Below are 23,094 nucleotides of genomic sequence, written 5' to 3' on the forward strand. Positions count from 1 at the left end.
TTAGGAAATGTATTCCTCATTTGTCATCTGGTGTGCTTTCATGCACATGCCCCAGAAAGGCACAGAACCAAATATGATGTCCATTGTTTAGTTACGCATCTCTTAATGCTATGCAAAACATGGAGATTAATCAAGAAATGTGCGATTCAGTCTGAAAAGATTGTTGGTGGCTTGTAACCCCTGAAAGCGTCTTTTTGGTGTGTTGTAGATATGCATAGTTAAGCAGATATCAGTGTAAGTCTGTCCTTAAATAGTAAATTATTCCTCACTTCTTTTTCTTTTACTGTCAACTCAGAAAGAAGAGGAAGCTCGCCTACGGGAAGAGGCAGAGCGGATTCGATTAGAACGTGAAAAGCATTTCCAAAGAGAAGAGCAAGAGCGCTTGGAAAGAAAGAAGGTAACTCAGTCCATGCAGAGAAACTACAGTTCATTTTGCCTTAGCAGTTTGCTTCCACCTCAGCTGTAGAAAGTTATCCATGATATAAATGTGCCCTCAGAAAAGCTGCAGTCCTCATCTGCGTAGCCTGATGTGAAAGTGAAGGGAATATTGCCAACAGTAATAAATAATTCATCTTTTTGCAATAAACAGATGCAACTGATAAATGACAAGCAGTTGTGGTTTGGGAGAGGGATCTTTAAATTAATGCGAGCAAACATTATTTTACCCCTTTACGTTTCCTTGTAGAGACTGGAGGAGATCATGAAGAGAACTAGGCGTGTAGAAGCTGTAGATAAGGTCAGTGCTGCTACTTAACGTGTGTAAATATTGGGCATGTTTCACTTCTTTAGTGCCATTTTTAATTTACAAAACTGTGCTTCCTTTGTAGAAACCCAATGACCAGCAAAATGGACATATATCAAAGGCAACTATTACTGGAGAAGCAGGTATTGTGTTTAACTGTGCCTTGAGCACAACCAGTGAATAAATGCCTACTAAGCACAATGATTTGAGATATGGTTTCAAAACTTGGCATGCTAATTGCAGTGAAGAAAACCATGAGAAGACTGTAACTGAAGTCTTAGCAAACATTATTTATTTAGCCTTTCCATATAGGTAGTTGGCCATTACTAAATGAGTCAGCTGTTTTAGCAACTTTGTTACATTGGTGTTTAATGAGAGGGAGCTGCTTACCAAGTTTATTTATAAAGTGAAAACAAAAATTCTCTTGTGATTCTGATCACAAAAGAAACTGACTCTATAGTTTCTGTTGCATAGTATTACAGATGTGGTTGTTGCAGACTTATTGCATTTTCTTAAAGGGTTATTTCATCTCGGTCATCAAAACAAGCTGTTCATTATCCAGACTATCTCCCTGGGATTTCTCTCTTTCACACCTGCTGCCTTATTCACTTGGTCTTAATTTCTATTTCTTTCAAAATTCAGCTCCTACAGAAGCTTAGAGTCTCCCTGTCACACCCACACTTTCAGTCTTCCCTTCTATTCTGTTCCCTCTATCTTTTTTTCTTCCTGGTCATTTTAGGTAGTTTTATATAAGATTTTAATACTTACAATGAAGGAAGCAAAATGAAATGCAGCTCATATTCAACATTCACCAAGTATGAATTAGCAGTATTTAAGGATACTGAAGTCAAGCTATCAAATGGCTTATCCTATTGTAGCATGACACATTAAATGACATTAATCTTTACTCTCTTTTGTGTTTGAGTTGAGTAACACGGAGGACAAATAACAGCGCTGGCTGCATGTACTGCTGCTTTTTTTTGATGTTTAAAGTGAATGCTATAATTAGCACTGCCAGAAAACCTTTTGACACAGATGTCATTACGTGTGTTTGGAAGTTATTTGTTTACGTATTATCTTAGGGGGAAAAAAAGTTTGGGAACTGCTAAGACAGAATGCATCTGGGATGTCATCTGCTGCTGCAGGCACGGTTGAAGGTGCTATAAACCACTTAAATAATTCTTGAAACTATAAATGGCTCTATAACCTGTGGCTAGCACTTTCCCACCCGAGGTAGAAGACAAGTAGTCAGTTTCCTGAGGCGTACGAGAATTTGGACCTCCATTTCCCCAGGCCCAAGGGAAGGCTGGAGTCCTTGAATGGTTGGATAAAGAGAAAACTGCCCTCACCTTCAGGGCTGTTCTGCTGTTTGGCTTTGCCTTATCTAGGTATGCTATTGAGTTAAAGGTATGAATGAATGGACATATTTCAGCTAACTCTACATATTATGCTCTAACAGACTTCTGACCATACACAAAAGGTGATTTTTTTTTCTTTTTTTTTTTTTCCTCAGTCTGTTTGGCAAAATATGAGGAGACCTTTGTGGGAATGGCCAAATCACACAATGAAACAAAATCAATCACCTTTTGCCATTTGTTTGGCCTCTGCTTCAAAATAGGAGATAACTCTGCCTTTCCAAAGCAGAACAACTTTCTTCTGCTTTTCTCTTTCAAATGTTAAAGCCAATGCATTTTCCTCTTGTTCCACTTGTAGAAGCCCTGAAACCTGTATTGCTAATACCTTTTGTGTAAAAATTTGCTAAAGTTCAGACTGAGACATTCAGTGTAAAGACTTCAGCCCAAGCATTTAGAGCATAGCAAAACAAGAGCAGCTGAAGGAGGGTCTCCTCAGATGGGGTTTTAGGTAACGGACATTAATGTGTCCAAGCCTACGAATACTAAATTGTCTTTGCAATTATCGTAGCAGATGCTAGTATGGGTGGGGTGCAATTGCTTCCTTTTCCTGAGCTGTATGTGAATTAGTGTGACTGTAGATACAATGCAGAAGGCTGTAGTTGTACTTTAAAAGAACATCCTGAGGCAGGCCAGTAACATCTATCATATGGTCTTTGGATGAGGCACAAGGATGCTCTAATTTGACGTTGCTCTCTATAGCATTTTATAGTAGCGATTTGGTCCTTGTTGAAAGAAGTATCCTTCCCATGGAGACTTTTTCCTCTTGATTTCCTTTTGGGTTACAGTCAGTGATCAGCACGGGAACCAAGAAATACCAGTGTATGGAATTGATGATGTCCCAGTGTTCTCCTATTCTGTTAACTATTGCCGCTTGAAAAGCACCAGCATAATATTCTGTCAGATATCGGCCTATTTTGACCACCAGCTTATGTGTTGAAATTGCATATATCATTGTAAAATGTTTATTCTTGTCCGTAAAGCTATAGCTTTGAAATCTGTGGCATTTACTTCAGACCTGAAACAGGGCTTGTGTGCCCAAAAACTTGGCAAAGGAGGGAGGGTTGGGGGAACTCTTTTTTTTTTTTTTTTTTTTTTTTAAACTGTAGCTTGCCTTGACTGTGCTGCCTCTTCTAGGAAGCATTTTATCCTAATCTGCAGGTAGATGATGTTGCTTGGTTTTATGAAAACTTGTTTTCTCTCTCTAGTCATAACCAGTCCTGCGTCTCCCTTGGAACCTGCAGGAGGACCTCAGCTTCAGCATGCAACGCAATCTCCGCACAACGGGAAACCCGTCACCTGCACGCGTGTGATTGTTTCACATCAACCCCCCGTAAATATGGACAGGTAAGAACATTGCTAAGTATTGGAGGGTGTTTAGAGGATGAGGGATACTAGAGTAATAAACTATTTTCAGAGCCATGTAGTCATTAACTAAAGAAAAGACAGCTGTTCAATCTGCCTTGTTTGCTGTTTGTTTTTATCTTTTCCTGTGTTCAGAAAAGAACTTCATCATCTTTCACTTAGCTGTAACCCATTTTTGCCAACTGACAGGGAAGAGTTTTGTCAAAATACAGCATGTTCTTTGCAGTGTTTGTAGCAATGTGTTGTCTGCCAGCAATTGTTACATAAATTGAAACTTGATGGGAAGAGCAAATTTTTTCTGTTCCTTTCCTTGAATTAAGCTTCATAAAACCCACTCTGGATTTGCAGTGCTAGTTTTCTTGATTGGAATAATGAACACTCTGCTTTCAGCCTAGATGTTTCGATTTCTGAACTGCTTGAAGTATTAGCAAGTTTTGCTTACTAAACAAAGTCCCTCATGGGAGGTACAGAACTACTCATTTTGGCTTTGCATTTTAAAAAAAAAAACAAACCCTTTGTCCTCTATTAGGAGAATTTGGGGAGACAAATATTTAACATTGGGAGCTCTCTGTAGCCATGAAGCAAGTCACTCAGACTTTGAGAAATTGTTGAAATGCTTGAAACCTCCGTGTTGGAACCGAGTGAAATCTGTTACATAAGCATGAGCTGTCAGTTATTTCAATTTTAGTAATGCAGAAAGCCAGATAATTCCTTAGTCCTTTCATGTTTTATGCAGGTAGTGCCAGAATATGCATGGAAAAACTTGAACGTGGGAAGCCATCACGCAGTCTGTAATGGGCGATATGCTTCAGGGTGTGATTGGCACTAACTGAAGGAGGAATTTGCCCTCTCTTGGTCCCTCCACATGCCTGGGGGATCTTAGCCTGCTGTCATGCTGACAAGGATGCTCCTGCTGAGAGAAGTTCTGTCAGTGACACTGAGCTGCGTTGAATGAGCTGCACAGAGCTGCCTCGTAATTGTCTTGGGCAGCTATTAAATGTTAGTCACTCCCAGCCTTGTATGCACCTTGATGTTTATAATCTAAAATGTGCCACGCTAATGAATGCTGTCATGTAGCGTTATAATCCATGTGGAAGGAACCTCGGAACGGCCCAAGTGAAGAATGAATAAATGAGATTGAAGAACAGCGACAAAAGTAGGAAGTGTGTATAAGGCTGTGGAAGGGGAAACTGGTGTGCCAGGTTAGGATGCGGAGGGACTCTGCTTTAGAGGTACATCCACACTGACTGGGAAGGCAAAGGCTGAAGCGTGCCGGGTAGCATCCCAGTGTAAGCTTAGCCCAGGTAGCCTGAAAAGCTGTTGTAAGGAATACACAGCAGCGTAGAGTTTTTCACATGGTAAAAGCCACAGGTGCCGACACCGCTGCTACTGCATCTCATGTCCTGTGGTTGTCTGGCATCTAGATACACCTGATACTGTAGCACACACAACAGCAACATGTGGAGATGGTCTCTTGTGCAAGCACCTCGCTCCAGTCCCAAGAAAGATTTGGCTTTTGTCTGGAAAGTCTTGAGCATGTTTTAAGGGCAACCAGAACTTAAAAAGGCTTTGCCTGGGGGACTTGTGGCATGTGCTTGTATGGGCAAGACGAGGGAGTGAAGGAGAGGAGTCATCTTAAGGCCTGGAGCGACAGCCAGTCTCGTTCTCCTCCTGCAGTGTAGGAAGTGTGGGAAGTTTCCCTGGGTCTAGGGCAGAAGAAGTGTAAGTGTTGGTGGCTCTGTTTTGTACAGCACTGGGGTCTCGCCTGAATGCGTGTCTTCGAACGGGACTGGTGGGTGGTGTTCAGTGACCAAACCCAGAATACCTGTATTTGGGATCAGAATACCTGCAGTTGGGGTCACTCCCCAGACACTGCAGGTGCTCTGTCCCTTGCACCAGTAGTGTTGAAGGAGGGTGACTTGGAAAGCTACTAGAGGTTTGTGTGAAGATAAGGAGTTCTACTCTGGGGCATAATGGGCAGTCGCCTGACTGCTTACTGTGCTCAACCTTCTTCCCTATTCCGCCCCATCATGTCATCCATCCTGTGTCAGCTCTGTGGCTGGGATTCAGTTGGAAATAGCATGCGTCCTTCTGTGGTCATGAGTACAATGCAGCTGAGAAAAATTAAGACTTCTGGTGGAGTGAAGGCAATTGATTTCAATACTTCACCGTTCTCTGCTGCTGCTTTTGATCAGCAATGCAGATCTTGTTGTACTGGAACTTCATTAGCTTTCCAAGACAATTGATCTTCATAAACCCTAATGAAAATGCTGTGATCTCCTGCATTATCTACCGTATATGTATTGTCAACAATTATTAGTTTTATTAATAAACATTTATTGCAGATGATAGATCGGCGCAATCATCTATAGAATCATAGAATAGTTTGGGTTGGAAGGGACCTCTAAAGGTCATCTAGTCCAACCCCCCTGCCGTGGGCAGGGACATCTTCAACTAGATCAGGTGGCTCAGAGCACCGTCCCACCTAATGGTTTGTCAAAATTTTTATTGGTATTCCTACTCCTGTGTTTTAAACAAATGAACATTAATCAATTTTCCTTAGCCTTAAAGCTGCTTCACTTTGCATCGTGAAAGAAAAAAAACAGATATATTTGCTTGTGAATTAAGCTGTTTTACCATGTTAGCACTCAAGGCTTTCAAATAGATCTTACATGAATTCTCAGTTCATAGAAACAATTTCTTTTTCATAGCTGTCAGAGTTAAAATGACGTGTCTGAACGTGAACGTGACTTTTGTGGTATGTAATTTTAAGTGGTGCTGCAAGGGTTCTGATTTTGCTACCTGTGCTTGCTCTGAGTATCTTCTCCACAAGTAAATTGGGTTAAACAATTTAATGCTTGAATGCTAATGAAGAACAGTGAATTACTGGGGGGGGGTGGGGGGAAGGGCTGTGCAGGGAATGACCTTATCTGACCTATAAGTCTGTGGTGAGGAGACTCACAATTGAACTTAAATGAAGACATTTCTTATCCAGGTGTAGTACAATGGAAAGGGCAACACTAAATATATTTTTAAAATGTAGTGTACAATGGCAATTTTCCAGTTAGTAAAGTGTCTAGAATTACCAAGAAAACTGGTAGTTCGTGGATGCTACAATATTACTAATGGCATGTTAACTTCTGGCTAGATTCTGGGTTTCAGGGGGGGGGTTCCAACAAATGGAAAACCGAATCTGAAACAGTCCTTTGAAAATAAGATATAATGTTAACGTACTTTCAAACTTTTTGTAAATTATAAAAGATCCCAGCAAGATTTTTTCCGGATTCTAATTTTTTTCTTGCTTTACCGAACAGTAGAGTCCTGAAAGAAACACAGCGATAGGAGCTGGAGGTGGATAACCAGTACAGCTGCCTAATCCATCTCCCACTTGCAGATTATTGCTTGTTCCCTGCTTTCTAATTCTTTGCCCAAGTTAGACCCAGCCTGCTACTTCTCAGAAAGTTATTTCAGTACAGTGGTTTAGGTTGACATTATTTTCCTTAGGATACTTATTCTTCTCCTGTAATTCCATCTTTTTTTTTTTTTCCTGTGCTGCTTTCTATAAATGCTTGCAGTGGGCCTCAGTGAGAGCAGTTCACCTCATCTGTGCGTCTCCGTCCTGTATAAAGAGAGCTGGGTCTGGGTAGATTAGATAACCAGTTTTTAGAAATACACAGTTAGACAAGGTGACTGCCTCAATATCTTGTCCCTGGAAAAGAATGTTACTGAGTTCAAATTCTTACGTAGCGTTCATTGCTCAGTCTGTAGGATAGCACACTTGAAATTTGCTTTAGCACCACCTTCCCTTCTTTAGGCCTCCAGCTCCTCGTTGCTGGCTGATTTCAGTGCTGTTGTCTCAGTGGATTAAAAATAAACGCTGCCTTATTTAAATCATCCAAAAGTCGGGGGTCTGTTTTGCTGTTAATGTCCATCTGTGACATCTCTGCTAAAATCAGGTCAATAAATGAGATGACTGGCACTGTCTTTCAGATCACGAATAGCAGGTGCGGAAGTATTTTGGCACATTCCAAAGGCCTGCAAATCAGTTTTGGTTTTGGGTTTTTTTTTTCCTTATTCGGTGTTGATTTTTGGTTTTGGGTTTTTTTTTTTCCTTATTCGGTGTTGATTTCAGATGGGTGATCAGAAAGACAGACATACTAAATTCTGAAATTCTGGTCTTTTTTTCTTTACTCTCTTCAAATTCTTTACATGTAGATTATGTCTACACAGAGCTCTGGCTAAAGTTATCTATATCAGATGTAATTTTCAGTAGTTTTTAACTTTTTTGATGTTCCAGTTCCTATAATTAAATTAGCTGCTCTTCTCTCAACTTCCTCTAGTCTATCTTGTTAATATTGATGTGTCTGCTTCAAAATGCAAAGCTGCACAGATGCTTTTTTTTTTTAGCTGCCACGAAGCTGTCCTTCAGATGCTTGCAAGACTGTTACGTTTGGAAATGCACTCTGAATACTCAGGCAACTTTTTTTTATTACGTAGGTGTCTTGCTACAGGCACGCTTACGGACTATGGTACAATACCAAAATTACCCAGTTCTTGGAAGCATACCCTTTTCAGGCATACAGTATTGCAGGTATCACCAGTGTTGTGCTGGACATGGAGACATCGCCGAGAATGTAACATAAGACAGAACAGCTGTCGCAGGTCAAAAATCCATTACTTTTTTGTGTTCTTTGCTTTAATGGCCTGTAGCAGTCACTTAGGGAGAGAGAGTGTAAAGGAGAAAAAGGTAAGTACCAGGAGATCCTCTGGTCAATGAAGGGTTACTAAGCATTGTGGTCCAAATGCAACCATAGGCTCAAGTGGTCCCTAAGCTGCTCATTACCAGAAGCTGGAGGGTATACCAATCTCCTCGGAATTTGTCTAATCTCTTGAGCTTATGGCCTCTAAGATGTCCGGTGGAATTAATTCTACAGTTCTGTCTTTCCCTTTGTTTCTTCTAAACTTGCTCCCCTAGTAATCTGGTGGAGCAAATAGCGTAAAATATAGAAAATTCATAGTCATGGTTTCCTCTTCCGTACCGCCTTTGTGATTGTATAGACTCCCCTGTCTGAAAAGGCATCTTTCAAGTCTGTGAATCCTGGTCTAACTCAGTCTGTAATACTGGCAGTGCAATGACGAATAACTATGAAGAACTATTTATCTATGAAGTCAGCTGATCAATCAGATAGAAACATTAATATCTGTCTGCAGAAGCAAGAGTCGTCTTCGTTGTACCAATGCTTGATGAAGTACTATGGTGTTTAATTTATATGAATGAGCAGTTGCTCTCCTCCCCCTCTTTCTTATCCCATCCATCAAACTTGCCGTGTTATCCTAGCTCTGGTAAGGTTACTGGTAGTAGGTGGGGATGAAGTAAGTAATAGGCTACCTTAGAGTGAACATAACCTAATAACTATATGTTATAGAGCAGGTTTTATTAGTCCTAAAGCATTTCACAGATTCTGCCCCTCATCTTACAGATGTGGGTCTCTGGCACAGAAGGGTGATGTGACTTGTGACCTCTCCCAGGCAGCCAGCAGGATTTCTGTGTCTGCTCTCAAACTCAAACAAAGTATGAGCAGCGAAACATACTTTGTGCTTTGAATTCGCTCGGCATATCCACAGTTGGGAAAAAAAAAAAGGGGGAATACCTTTCTGAAAAAGAACTGGTGATGGTGTGAAAAACTGGGAAAGGCTTGATATGAAAACCAGCATGTCATTCTCACAGGAAGTCTGGGCTTTGGATAAAGTGTTGCTACTTTCAAAAGAGCAATAGTTGTTTTCTGTCTCTTGGGAAGCACTGTAAAACAATTCTGTAATTGTGAAGAGTTGGGCACCCAAAGAAGCCAGCAAATGAAAATAAACCATATGCCAATTACAAGCAGGCTTTGGGGTTTTTTTAAAACTAGTAAATGTACTGTCAGGAGAAAATTAGCCTGTGAAACCAAGCTAACTGCTCAGAAATGGTCTGAGGAAATCGATAGCCTAGTTTAAATCTAGGAAAACTGCATCTGAGCCTTTGTGGCTGAAGCCAACAACCTGAACAGTTGTGATGTGGTCCAAATAGGGAGTAGGTACCCAAGATTGTCAGCATCCAACTGTTGAGGGCCTTAAGAAGCACCTGTGAAAGATCACATGATTTTTTAGTGTCAGTTGAGTACTTGCTCTTTCTCGAGGAGCTTATGATGCCCTTACTGTCATCCTGTTCGCTGAAGTAACACTTTAGTTTCTCCCCTCCGGCAAGACAGCAGGACTTGACGATACAGGGCCTAATAAAAGGATTGGGAGGGGAGGGCAGGACTGAGACACGATCATGTATCTTCTCAGGAGAGTATGTGTAATTGGAGAGTGTATCTGTGCTCATACCGCTCCTGACTGGTACTCAGGAGCTCATAAGGCATCGCTGTCAAGTGGGAGATAGAAAAAGGAAGTGCAGATTGACAGGAGGGATGCCGGGAGGTGTTTCTTTTGGCTTGGGCATGATCAACGGGAGGAGTAGAGAGTCGGGTAGCGCCTTGGAAATAAGCCCTAAGAACTTGTAGGGGAGGAGGGACTGAAAGGAGGTATGGCAAAGGTTATGAGAGCTGAAAAAGAGGTTGGAGGCTGTAAATGGCATTAGGTGGGTAGCTCAGGATAGCAGCGGCGGTGCTGCAGGGGTTTCCTTACTGCTTCCCATTTCAGTCACTTCTCAGAACTGCAGTGTCCATAAAGCTCTCTCTGGGTATAGTGTAGCCAAACGTAACAACTACCCTGTGTATCTGAGGGAAGGCATATCTAGTACTTGGCTGCAAAAACATTTTTTTCTACGGTGGTAGAAGCATAGTTTTGCTTTTACTGGCTAAAAGGATGCTCTGGATTAATGCAGACTTTTCCATTTGTAATATTGCTTTGAGGAGGACTAAATTTCTGTTCTAGATGAAGTGTATGAGGAAATACCTACGTTTCTCTTTCAGCAATCTCAATCCAGAGAAAAATGCGAACGAAAATGGAATGGCCATGCAGAATGATAATTTTGAAGAGATCATAAACCTGCCTGTTGGTTCTAAACCATCCCGGCTGGATGCCATGAACAATGACGGAAGCAATAGTCCTGAAATTCCTTTGAATCCAATTCTAGCCTTTGAAGATAAGGGGACCCTTTTGCCTCAGGTAGATAGTGTTCAAACACATCAAACAGCAGGTAGGTTTGCCTTGCTTCATTAACACTTGTAACGTGTTGCAATTGACAGAGGACCTAGAGCTCTTAATTGATATAAGTTGATTAATTTAAGCATTTGTAAACCCCCTATTACTTGGGGAAAGGAGCGCATCTTCTCTTTGTAAAGCTACACGTGCCAAGTACGTACAGATGCTGTGCAAATTCTGGTGAGGCCGTATCTTTTGTTTGAGGGGGGTCCTCAGTTACACCGCACTTTCTGTTGTTTGAAGTTGCTTGAAAATGGTTGCCCTGAGCTTTCAAACAGAAATGACAACAGTGACAACTGCTGTTCCTAGCTTTTGACCAGCAATCGTGTTCCCGTTCTGCACGTGTGATATCTGATACGCACACGCAGAAGGGGAGCTGGTGCCTACCTTCTGTGTAAAATTCTGGATGTACTTCCCTCATCAGGTTCTTGCTGACATTAATAGCGAGGGATGGTTTGCAGCACGTTAGATTTTCTGAATTGCATCACAACTTTCAAAGGATGTTAGGTAAACAAATACTAATTTAGCAAACTAAATTGGACTACCATTTTCTTTTTCCTGTGGTTAGAAAACGTAAGGAAAATCACCTTGCAATAAAATAATTGCATAAATGCACAGCATTTTGAAGTAAGCATTGTCACTCTTTGCTGACCTGCCATTTTTGATACCTTCTGTTGTAGAAGTGATCTGATTGTGTTTCTTCTGAAGAACCAAAGGCGGTATGAGCGTCTCTGCAGTCAGTGGAGTTTCTTCCATGCTATGAAGGAGTGTTTTATTTTTTCTCTCCAGTTTTTTAAAGATTTCTTGAGTATCTTTTTTGGAAGGACTTTAGTAAAACCAGCAGAAGAAATGATGGGAATAGACTCGGATCACCTTTCTAATAGCTTTCATCACTAGAAGAATCATGCTTCACATGCATTACTTAAATACGGCTTCTTCCAACAAGCTTTTTCTGTTAGTAAATGGATATTTCTGCATTCCTTAAGACACGAGACACTGGAATCTGAAAGCAATGGGCTGATTTGGGTGGTGGGTCCGATTCTTTTTTTTAAAAAGGTGGGTGTTGGTTTAAAGGGCATAATTGTAAAATTGGCAAAGAATCTTTTACACTTTGTGGTTCTAATACTTGAAAAATAAATACCTCATTGCTCTACAAGTAGAGTTAATGGGGTGTTTTATTTAAACCTGTTGGTTTAAATATTATTGCAGAGAACTCTAATTATGGGGGCAAAGTATAGGCTTCTGTATCAGGTTCTTGTAAATGTAATTCCTACAGGGACATTCTGTAAATTGAGACGTCGCTATGATCTTCTCGCATTTTCTCTAAAAACACAAAACAAGGCAGGTTTTAAAATGTGAACATTTGAAAGCGTTATTTTTTCATGGACAAGAGGAAAACCTATTGTTCTCCTAGAAGATGTATTTATGAATTTTGTTCAGTACAGAAATAAATCATTTAACTGAATAAATTAGAAAAATGTGGTAAAACGATACTGCAAACTTGATTGTTTTTGTTACATCCACGTTCACAACACTATAAAAGATGTGTATGTACGCATACGCGTGCGCACACAAGAAGGAAATACCTTGTTCTGAGTCCTGGAAATTGCTGCTGTTCCCAACGATGGAAGACTTTTCCTTTGCCTTATCAGACTATTGAAGACTGCGTGAAACCTGAAATACTTGATTTTTGGATGATGAAGCAGGTTGGTTTGGGGATTTTTTGGTTTTGCTCGTTTCAGAGCAAATGGAAAATGGTCATCGTTTGTGCTTTTTACGTAGTGCGTGATTTTTATAAAGCAGTACCGATTGATAAGGGGAGCAGTGCAGGTTGCTTTCTCTTTAGTTTGATGCCGACTTCTGCTGTCATTGTTCCATCCCTCCCTTTCGGTTGCAATTGGGCAGAACTGTAAAATCTTGCACCTTTTTGTGCTTTGATAAACAGCACTGTTACAGGTAGAGCTCACTCTAGGCATTTGAGCTTGAAGCACCAACCAGGGCTTGATGCATTGCTCACTGACGTCAGTGAGAAGATCCTTGGCTAGGGGAAACGGAGGTTTATGGGGTGTCAGTTCATGCTACCAGAGAGTGTACTGTTAAGACTTCTGCACTTGCCTTTAGTGAGCAGTGAGCCCAGGCCTGTAGGACGCTGTGCAGAAAGTCTGTGCCAGCAGAAGAAATCCTCCGAGACGAAAGCTAGAGAATTTCTGAAGAAATTACTTTCTGCTGCTGCCAAGTATTCATTTTATACAGGAGGTGGGATAAAAGCAGTGGAAATGCGATGAAAGAGACTTCATCCGCCAGAGTATATATGGAAGGGAAAAAGCAGCCATTCGGTCAGAATGCTTTCAGTAGTAGCTTGTGACACAGTGAAGTCAGTTGGGTTCCTTTCTTGCTTTCTTTAGTTTTCCATGTACATAGCCACAATGTTTTGAAGTGTCTGAAATACGTAGTTTTTCTTTAAATCTATATATAGCATGTAAGTACCAAATAAAACTTGTTTGAAATACTTGTTTCTATTTATATTTTCATTTTTCTTGCATAGTTGAAGCAGGAGTCAATCTGTGATGGAAAACTTCTTGCTACTCCTGGTCTGCTTAAAACTTTTCTTTAGGTTTCCTCTAATCTCTTTACCAGAAAATCAGTACGGAGTCACTTGCAGCTAGAAACAGAGCAAACAAATAGCCAGTAAGATTTAGCTTCAATTTTAAGTTTGAGGATTCACTTAGGCTCAGGTTTAAATTATGTTGATCTTGATCTATTTAGGCTCAGGTATAAATTATGCTGGTCTCTTTTTTTTGTGAGACTTCAGAATGCTTGCTTCACTGTTTGCAGCACAGATGAAGAGCCTGCTTCATTTCTCGTGTGTTGTGTTTGGGGGTTTTTTTGAACAGCACTGCAGTAAAAACAATTTATAATGATATTCATTCCAGGTTTGCTTCAAATAAGAGCGAGCGAGTTTTCTCCTTTTCAAGGGCCTGACACACAAACTAAAAGCTAGGGAACTGGGAGTAGAACTAGGTGTATGAATCAAAAAAAAAAAAAACCACCCTAAAAAATGAAAAGGATTGAAATTTTAAGTCTTCGGTTAAGCCCCTTTCTTCAAATGCGGGGAAAAATAGTTTTTCTTCTGTTGAACGTTGTTCCTGACAATAAAATGCGGTATCAAAAGAAGGCCAGCTCCTTTGCCCATTATTGCAACTGTTTTTGTTGTTTGTTCTTTCGGAGGCAACACTTAACTATTTGGTGAGGTAGAACTAGCACTTGTAGAAGTCGCAGACAGCTGTTCTGAAGGTACGGAGTAGTAACCTTCACAGCAGCTCGACTCTGTGCTTTGGAAAGTCTCGGCTCCTCGCTCACGTCTCAACAGCACAACATAAATGCTTACAGGGATGACATTCAGCGAGTTTATTCAGTACATCACAACTGCTGGGTTATTTACCGTTAGCTTTGCTTGTTTCACATGTCTCTTATCTCCTCATTCCTGATGAAGAATGCTTTGTTATTTTCTTTCTTGCCAAGACCTTGAAATAATGTTTGCAATTAAATACTTAAGAATACAGATACAGGACAGATTCTAATGGCATTACTTAATATTGCACTGATTTTCTTTTTGGAAAATGATCTAAAGTCACCCAAGGAGGTGGCCTGAGTTTTGAGATTTTGTTCCTAGCTGTGTCATTCAGCTCTTCATAGTCCTCTGTTTTAGTAAGCCTGACTGCCCACAGCTGAGCACATGGGTCTCTCACATGAGATTTCAAAAGAAAATTCCTGTCGCACGCAAACACTGAAAATGCCGTACTGCTTTATCTGAAGTCTCTGTCTGCCCTGTTCTTTTTACTGCGCTGCAGAGAGGCTTTTGAGTGTGGTTTTGGTTGTTTTGGGTTGGTTTGGTGGTTTTTTTTAAACAGTACTATTGGAGAGAACTTGCAGTTATTAAAAGGAATCATTAACAGAAATGTCTCTCCCAGGCACCAGAAGTAAGCTTAGAGATTTGGGACACAGTAAAGTGTAATGTTGAGCTCTTAGTTGACAGAATGATTTTTTTTGTTGTTCTTATTTTTTAATCTTGCTTTTATTCCATGTTTGTAGCCAGTAGCAGCTCTAAAGCTCTACATGCATCTAAGAGTTATACCATGGTCAGAAGTACCTCAAAAGACAGGAAACTCTTCTGAAATGTTTTCGTAAGAAACTGTGCTATCTGGGAGCAGATGTTTGCCATAAGAGTGGTTCCAAGATTTCAGTATTCCAGCCAGTTCAACATGAAGCTCCAGGAGGATTCTTATACTTAAAAACAAGTGTATTGATCAAAGGTGGAATTGGATTACTAATAGATGATGATGATGATTTATTTTTAGATTACTTTTCTTTTACAAATTAAAACCTACATTAAAAAACTAGTGCCCCATAATTTCAAGGCTCTGTGCTACATTTTTCCTGAAAAATACTGTTTTGATTGGCTAAAAAGTCTGTGAGACAGACTCTTTCCCTCTGGAGGAGAGGGAAGGGGGAGGTTGTTCGGTATCCTGTATACATGTAAGAAAATCAGTTGAATTTAAACATATTACTGCTTTTTTTTCTTTAAATCCTTTTAAAATGAAATATCAATATCAAAATAGAAGATCAGGTCCTAATTTTGCAAAATATGTTCACTTTTTTCCCCTGTTGCAAGTACCTTTGGAAATAACTTACCATTTGCAGAACACAGATTTCTGTGTTCAAACACATCTCGCCCAAATCTTTCATGGTAGCCGCTATATTCTGAACGTGCTCTATGCAACATTTACCCGCCTCGGTGTGCCTTTGCTCTTCTGCTGGAGAGTAGTGCCTACAGCGTAGGCAAGGATCAGCCTTAAGGCTTGCCCTATTCTTGTTTCTTACCAACTTCTTGCAATTTCCGAGTTGTCCCTTAGCAGTTACTTCCTGTAGTAACCTGTTAGTAGTTTGCTACCTTTATACTGTGCTAATTTGATTATTTTCTAAAGTCGAGGCCCTGGAGCGTGCTCTGAAATAAGGGATGTGGAGCAGAAACAAAATAAAGATGAACGCGGAGTAACCTGCCTACTCGAGAGATGCCTCTTCAGTAGAATCGGCCTGTTACATGAATAAAACCTCACGAATACAGCGCTGTTTTTTTGGAGGGGGGGTTGAGGAAGCCAGAAACAAACCATGGAAGATTACCCAAGCATAACAGGTGTTTTCCAAACGGTTGGGAGGAATGTAGCTGTAGTCCTCAAGCATACTCAAGCAGCCAGCCAAAGTGTCCAAGCGATTGTCTTTTGACCTGCTCCAGTTCTTGTTACCGGAACATCTCTTGTATATGATGAAACTGCAGGTCGCAGGGAAGCTTTAACTACAGAAACCAATGAAAAGAGTTGTCTTCTCTGAAAGTTCAGGCTCTTGGATCTGGTAAGTTTTCATAAGCCATCCAGCTTGAACATTAACTGTCTTCATGGCAAACAGCTGCCCTAAGGAGCTCCTGAGTTTCTTCTGTTTGTTGACGGACTTGCTCAAGGAGTTTGGCCATTTGGCTTTTTCTGAATGCTAATGAAAATTCTGGATCTGAAGAGGAAAAACAAGTGTTAGGCAACCTGCTGTTTTTCCCTGTATTTTAATGCAGATGCTTAGAAAGCTTATATTTCAGGTTAGATACAGCTGATGGTTCTTATTGCAGTGTAAAGTACAGAGAAGGCAGAACAATATTCTTCTACCACACAAAGCAGACACAAATTCAGTTTTCATCCCTACGACCACTGAAGATTGTCTGCTGCTAAATTCTCCTGACCCAGATGCCTAAAGCTCAGTTGCCAAATTCAGCCTTATGCAACAGGTGCATATCAAGACATAGCAGGGTCTTGGCTCTGGCTCTGCATATGTGAAGATACACGCTATATACATTTATTACCGTATTGTAACTCTCATCTGTACTCAACTTCTACCCAAACCCAAAAAAACTAACCAAAAATGGAAAAAAATCAAGGAACAGAATTTAAAGCATGAAAAAGATGTGAGACTTCCCAGCTTTAATACCAGCTAATCATGCAATTTGCTTGCTTTACCAAAATAAACTAAATTCATATTTGAAAAGTTTTTAGGTTGCATCTAGTGCCAAACGTTCTTACATTGCATAAAACCATCTGTACCTGAAGTCCTGTTTCCCTGCTGATCAGAAAGCCTTTAGTTGTAAAGCAAACAACCAACCCCTGCCTTTATCGTAAGATACTCTGTTACTTAAAAACAGGTAAGGTGACAGCTACCCTTGATGTTATTCTGTCTGCTTAAGTGAGCAGAGCTAGTCCCCAGGGGACGTTGCCCGGCACTGTCATTTCTGTTATAAAGCAGCGCCTGTTTGCCACTGATAGGAGCAGGCAGTGTCTGGCAGCGCCCCGGGGCTCGGCCCAGGAGGAAGGACGTACCTTCCTGCAGTCTGCAGAACGTAGAGATGCCCAGCTGCTGAAAGCGGATCTCTTGGTGGGTAAGAAAATTCTTGAGGTAGGCCTGAATCTCTCCAATGTGACGCTTCACCAAAAGCATCATTTTTTCTGCATAAACGGGAGAACCACTGGAGATCAATAGGAGCCTTTAAAACACTTTGAAAATGTTGTTACAAAAATCAGTTTAAGATCGTTAATGACTCATCTAACTTCAGCTACAACCAATGTTACTGCAAAGAACGGCAAAGGACTTCCAGGTACTACGGCCTCTAACGGTATCACTGATACTTCAGGTAAATAAAATGCCGAGTGGGCTGCTGTGCCAGGAAGCTGGTCCTTGTGCGAGGTGCGTGCTGATTTACGGACTGATCAGCCTGTCGTGCTAACCCATCCCTGAAGCGATTACGCTGTTGGACTCTGCTCACTACTTGAGAGTCTGCTCTGTTGCAAATCCTCGATGGTAGGATTGAAACAGCTTTATGTTTTCCCCTATTAGAGACTCATTACGGACTTCAGCTTCTCTCACGTTTAAGGACTAAAATCTAACCATGCTTTTCTAGAGAACGTGGCAAGAATCATCTGAACACCTTTTTCTTGCAAGTCTTAAAGGCTCTCAGCTGCATGGGACAAGTGTATTAGGCATAAAGCTGTTTGTTTTCTGCAGGTAAAAATAATGCTCTCTTCATTCTTTTTCACTAAAACTTAAAAAAAATACAGGCCACATACTTAAAAGCCACTTTACTTCAATGCTCCTGCTAATCTGGTCTAGAATTACAACGGCAGTGTTTGGTTCAGTAAGATGCTTTCCTCTTGCTGGTCAGGGAGCAGAGTTGACCTAAAATTTTGGAAGACAACCATCCCCTTGTAATTGTCTCTACCAACCTCTGCTCCTGTCTGTGGGGAATGCCATTCCATTGTATATACTGAGAAGGAGGGTCAAACAGAAAGATGCAACGATGCCTCTTGTCTGAAACATGTTCTCATCTTTCCCTTGGTAAGGAGTGTTTTACGCTATTCCACTTTCCTACTTCAGTTGTTTTTAAGGACCTCAGAATTGGCTACAGACTAGCCTTGCAGAATGGTAGTGCTTGAAGAAGGCAACAAACACCTGAATCAGATCTTTATCTCTGGTCCATTTTCATCCCTTGACTTCCTCATGCACTGTTTTATGTGTATTTCAAGGGTGACTGTAGGTGCTTTTATGTTAATAAATTTTGTAGAGACCAGATGGAGGAACGTTAAAGGTTGTTTGGTGCCTGAGAGTTACCTCCTTTGGGAAAAGGCTCATTTCACTCCAGACAGCCATAAATATCTTTGAAAGCACAGTTAATGCCGTGCGACAGTTACCGTGACCTGTCATGTGCTGGATGATGGAGGCAGCTTGAAAGGATGCCTCAGTATGTTCCAGTTGGCCAGCCAGTCTCACCAAGCGCTTTGTCAAGGGTTCATCCATCTGTTGGACCATGCATAACGTGGCTCCTTCTGGAGGACAGAAAGATAAGAGAGTAGTCTGTAAACAGAAACACCAGGGTCGAAGAAACAAAGGTGAGAGGTCTGCCAGAAAATATACTGCCTAAATAGGAAATCCTTTACACACCTGGAGAAGGAAAATAAGTGCAATAAGTATGTTTAGACTGTAAAAAAGGGTCATGTCCTGAGGGTATGCTTTCAGTAAGGTAGGGCCGTGCATTTGATTCATAGAAAGGCTGATGAATTTTTATTTTGTTGGTTTTGTGTTCTGAAAGAATGAATCATTTTATGCACGAGATCCACTCTTGCCTAGTGGGCTCAGTCTGTCCAGCAGCTGCTGGGCACCTCTTGCAAAATTAAATGTGACATGTTGCCAGTTGCGTGGTGGTTACAAGAGATGCAGGAGATGAAATGTTTGACAGGCAATATCCAGTGCTGGGACACGCTGGGAAGATTTACATTGATCCTCTGTGCCGTGAGGAGTACTGTACCTTCCACGGGTGGTAGTTTGGGATCTCTTATAAAATCTATGTGCAATAAACTTAAGGAGAAACAGCCACTTTGTATTTTAGCCTTTTTCTCCTCTTATATTAGTTTCTGCTGTCGTGAAATGAATTCAGCTGGAGAAACTGGGCGACCTTACAAATAAAAATAGACAGGCCATGTACGGAAGTAAAGTTCAGCACAAAGAATTTTGACTAAAAAATTTTAAGCAGTTCAACAGAAAAAAGTGCGAACAACGGAGCCCATGTCTCCCACCAGTGAGTTAGATCTTGCTTTTCTTGAAGCTTATGCCAAAACTCCCAGTAAATTTAAAGGGAAAGACCTGGGCTTCATCTCCCATTAGGATTAATAAAGGATACGTACGCTTCTCAGATTGAGCCACTTATGGTGGGGTTGCTTCCCTACCTTGCTTTGCCAGCTCAGCAAGGCAAGATGTCACACAGTGAAGACAGTCTTCTTGAATGTCAGTAGAAAGCATGGTCTGGAGGAGACCTTCAACACATAGGCTCTCAATGATTCTCTGCAACAAGAAAGAGATTCATGTTTAGTACTTCCATTATGTTTTAGTGGTGTCCAAGGACTTCAGAAGTACTGAATAACTCTTAGCAATACCGAGGGCTAAAACATCAATAATGGAAATGTCTCCTCCCAGATCTACCGCAACCAGGTGACAAACACCTTGGATTGTTCAGCGATCACCTGATTTTAGACACTTCCCAGGGCTTGCTCTGTCTGTGGGATGTTCTCATGATCACAGATCACTCTGAGCTCAAAGAATTTCCTGACCTATTGCTACTGTACCAGGCTGTATGTTGGTATTAAGCTGTCATTTGCTCAAGTCTTGCTGCGGAAGTGAATAAGCTGAGTGCTCCAGGGCAAAGCATTGGGAAATGTGGAAGTCTCTCAGTTTCTTTTATTTGCCTCCAGGGCTTTGAAAACTTCTTGGTGTTCAAATGTTCTGATCTGCAGAAACTATGAGATGACCTCTCACTAGCAAAGGTGAGTTCTGTTTCTGGAGAGAAATGTTATGAATTAAACGTTTCTGTGTATCCCTTATCTTTTAGGTTGAATCTGCTCTGCCAAAAGTGGTGTTGGGCAGCATGTCTCTGTACTAGGATATGTATTTTAGAGACCGAGTTGAAAACAGATGGGAGAATTAGCCTGTGCTGACCTGGATTAAAAGCACATGAGACCAAGGAATGAGTTGTGAATGAGTCACCTGGAGGTGACTGGTTACTAGTGAAGTTGAACCACAAAGTCATCAGCTCTTTGGGAAGTCCTAATAATGGAAGCTGCTCACACCTCCATAAGGGAGCTCAGGTGTCTATCAACAAAAGGGAGGCGGTTTTTTTGCATGCTCATTTCATGTTGCAGGTTTTTAACTTGCTGCTTAGAGGTTGAAGCTGGATTTCAAGACTGCTGCCTTTCAAGCTCCCACACTCTGTTAGTATCCTGCTGGCATAAAAGCACTTTTTTTTGGCTCTTGTGCCAAGGACTCTTACGTGTTTTAGAGATGGTTCCTTAGAATTGACCCTGGAAACCTGGCACTCCCACTCATGTCTGTGGATTCACTTATGCAGTGAGAGCTAAATACATTGCAAGGCATATTATAAAGCTTTATGAAGGTGAACCAGCTCCCTGCTGATAACAGAATAAAGTCACAGAATTTAACAAATATGGTAATTTTTTAAAGCAAACTTTGAAAGGATGGTCTATTTTTACTCTTACTGTGGGCCTTGAGTTTGAGGGAATCTATTTCCCTGCAAAAATTGGTTTCACAACTACCAGAAATTCATATAATTCTCATCTTAGTATAAGTGAAAAAAAAATTGGAAATTGTTTTCCTTTTGGCTAGTTTATAACAAACCTCAGATTTTCTTGGATGGTTCCTTTAATTAGTATGAAATGTCTTTGCTGGAAGTATGTTTTATACCTATGATGCAGTCACTCAAATTAGGTAACCACATTGCTCATAGGAAAAATTAGACGTTTCTTATTTTCATTAGCATTTTTGTATTGGAAAAATATGAAAAAAAAAAAAAACCCACACCCTTTCGTTATGGTACATCAAGTCCTTTTATTCATACGCACTATTTTGTGTAGAGTATCCTTGGCATATGTTTCATTAAAAAAAAAAAAAATCTGTGGGTAATGCTGCTTTGATATAAACATAACTGCAACCTCCCAGGGTATAGTTCAGTGACAAATATTGGGTACCTACCTGTCTGTTTTTGGAAAGGCTCAGGTTTTTGATGATACAAGCAGTATGGCCAACAATCACAGGGTCTGTTTTATGCGCTGACAGTAGCATCCCCAGGCTCTGTAGTAGCTCGGCACATGCCAGAGTGTCCTGAGAAGAGAAACCAGTATCTTGATTACATCCAGTACAGACAACACAGCGCAACTTTGCAGCATAGATAGATAGATCGATCGATCGATCTCAGCTCTGAAAAAGCAGCATTACTTAGCTCATTTAAACCAATGGTGTAGCAGCTGGGTCCAGTGCTTTTTCCCTCAAATTATGGTCTACTGACTGGCACTGATCTACAGAGCACTGGCTATGGAAAGCTGGAGTCTTTAAGGTCTGGTAGATTATTTTTGTTTGCATCAGACGCTTCCCAGAGGTTGTTGGTAGTCAGGGGAAGGACGTGTGATCCTGACTGGAAGGAGAAGTGGTCAGGATAGGTGTGAAAGGCAAAAGTACGCCGTGAAGTAGCAGCAGCGGTGTGTCCTTGAGTACCTCAGCAATTTACTTCGCCTACAATAATGGACTGTATGTTTAGATCAGCTTGCGATCAGGCACCACTGCTGTTCTGAACAGCGTCTTCTGAGTTTATACATACGTTTCTTTACTGTCTAATGGATATTTTAGAGGGACTTTACTAAGCCCCTCTCTCCCTGAATGTAGTCTTCCTTCAATTATCACTAATATTAATTGAATCAGATCTGAGTTTGGATTACTGCCCAGGTAGTTTCCTTAATAACAGTATGGATTAAGAGGACGCTGCTGTTTTTAAGAGAAACCTGATCTCAGCAGTCTTTGGGTTAGGTCTACAGTTAAAAGCAAAATATTTCCTCTTGGGAGCATTTTTCTTTCAGTCTCTTTCCCTTAGGAATTTAAGTTCTTTATGCGGTTCTTATGTTTGTTAGTAATGAACTATATTTTTTGTGCTACTTAGAAATTGAGATGCATTAGCGAGAGCGTTCAATATAAAACATTATCGGTCCAATATACAGTTGAGAAAAATCGCATAATTCTGAAACCTGTGAAATGTTAGGATCGCTGAAGCAGCATTGAAAGGCAGATGTCTTTAAAAATTAGTTTAACTTGCATCTTTCTTTTATTTAGGTTAAATTGCAAAATCATATATTATTTTCTTTTAATATCAGCTGACATCTTCACTTGTGTTCATTTTAAGCACTGTCACAACCAGCCATCCTAAAATAAAACATGAAAATAGATGGAAAGGGCAGTGCTATGCCTAAACTCAGGGCATTTAAAGAATCCTATATGCAGATATGGCTATAAATTTTCTCTAATTTTATTTTTCCTTCTCTTCAAAGGCAGAAATAATATAAATTTTAGACAACCCAATTAAATTACCGTTCATGACTGTTTTCTGTGCTTTGGGACCAAGTGTCCTCTTTTCTATGTAATTCCATCAACTACAGTACCCTTATTTGATTTACTACAGCCTGAGAGGAGGAAATCGTCTACAGGCTATAAATGAACTTTCTAATATACAGTGACTTCCCTGCCAAGCTCTTCTGTTTATTTAGGACCTACGTTAGCAAGTGATAGTACTTAAAATTTTGCTAAACCTCTTTTTTGGCTGGCATATGGCTGGGATCCAGATTTTGTTTTCTGGCTCAATCCTGCACAGCACGAGACAGTCACGAGAAAACTCTTGAGTAAAAATGGATTGGGCAGTTCAGATAGATATTGATCTAACTTCTCCTGAGATTATCAAAGGGGGGGGGG

At 40.7% G+C, this 23,094-nt stretch overlaps 2 protein-coding genes across 3 annotated transcripts in view; one reads left to right on the top strand and one right to left on the bottom strand.

Annotated features, from left to right (window-relative positions):
• The window catches only part of MAP7 (microtubule associated protein 7), a 112,789-nt gene extending 99,576 nt beyond the window's left edge, over positions 1–13,213 (top strand). Inside the window, exons 13-18 of the mRNA XM_009281578.1 lie at positions 296–397; positions 686–736; positions 828–885; positions 3,363–3,501; positions 10,473–10,699; positions 11,385–13,213. Coding sequence (XP_009279853.1) covers positions 296–397; positions 686–736; positions 828–885; positions 3,363–3,501; positions 10,473–10,699; positions 11,385–11,395 — 588 coding nt within the window. The 3' untranslated portion in view covers positions 11,396–13,213. The remainder of the gene's footprint in view (positions 1–295; positions 398–685; positions 737–827; positions 886–3,362; positions 3,502–10,472; positions 10,700–11,384) is intronic.
• Positions 13,214–13,307: 94 nt separating this feature from the next.
• Positions 13,308–23,094, bottom strand: part of LOC103900736 (vacuolar protein 8) — a 30,256-nt gene continuing 20,469 nt past the window's right edge. For both annotated transcript variants that reach the window (XM_009281482.2, XM_009281483.2), the window contains exons 11-15: positions 21,334–21,462; positions 19,518–19,632; positions 18,486–18,620; positions 17,121–17,246; positions 13,308–16,266 (exon numbers count right to left, since the gene is read on the bottom strand). In XM_009281482.2, the coding sequence (XP_009279757.1) occupies positions 16,145–16,266; positions 17,121–17,246; positions 18,486–18,620; positions 19,518–19,632; positions 21,334–21,462 (627 nt within the window). In that variant the 3' untranslated portion in view covers positions 13,308–16,144. The remainder of the gene's footprint in view (positions 16,267–17,120; positions 17,247–18,485; positions 18,621–19,517; positions 19,633–21,333; positions 21,463–23,094) is intronic.

Source organism: Aptenodytes forsteri, unplaced genomic scaffold (genome assembly GCF_000699145.1).
Source record: "Aptenodytes forsteri isolate BGI_AS27 unplaced genomic scaffold, ASM69914v1 Scaffold82, whole genome shotgun sequence".
In the NCBI taxonomy this organism is placed as follows: domain Eukaryota; kingdom Metazoa; phylum Chordata; class Aves; order Sphenisciformes; family Spheniscidae; genus Aptenodytes; species Aptenodytes forsteri.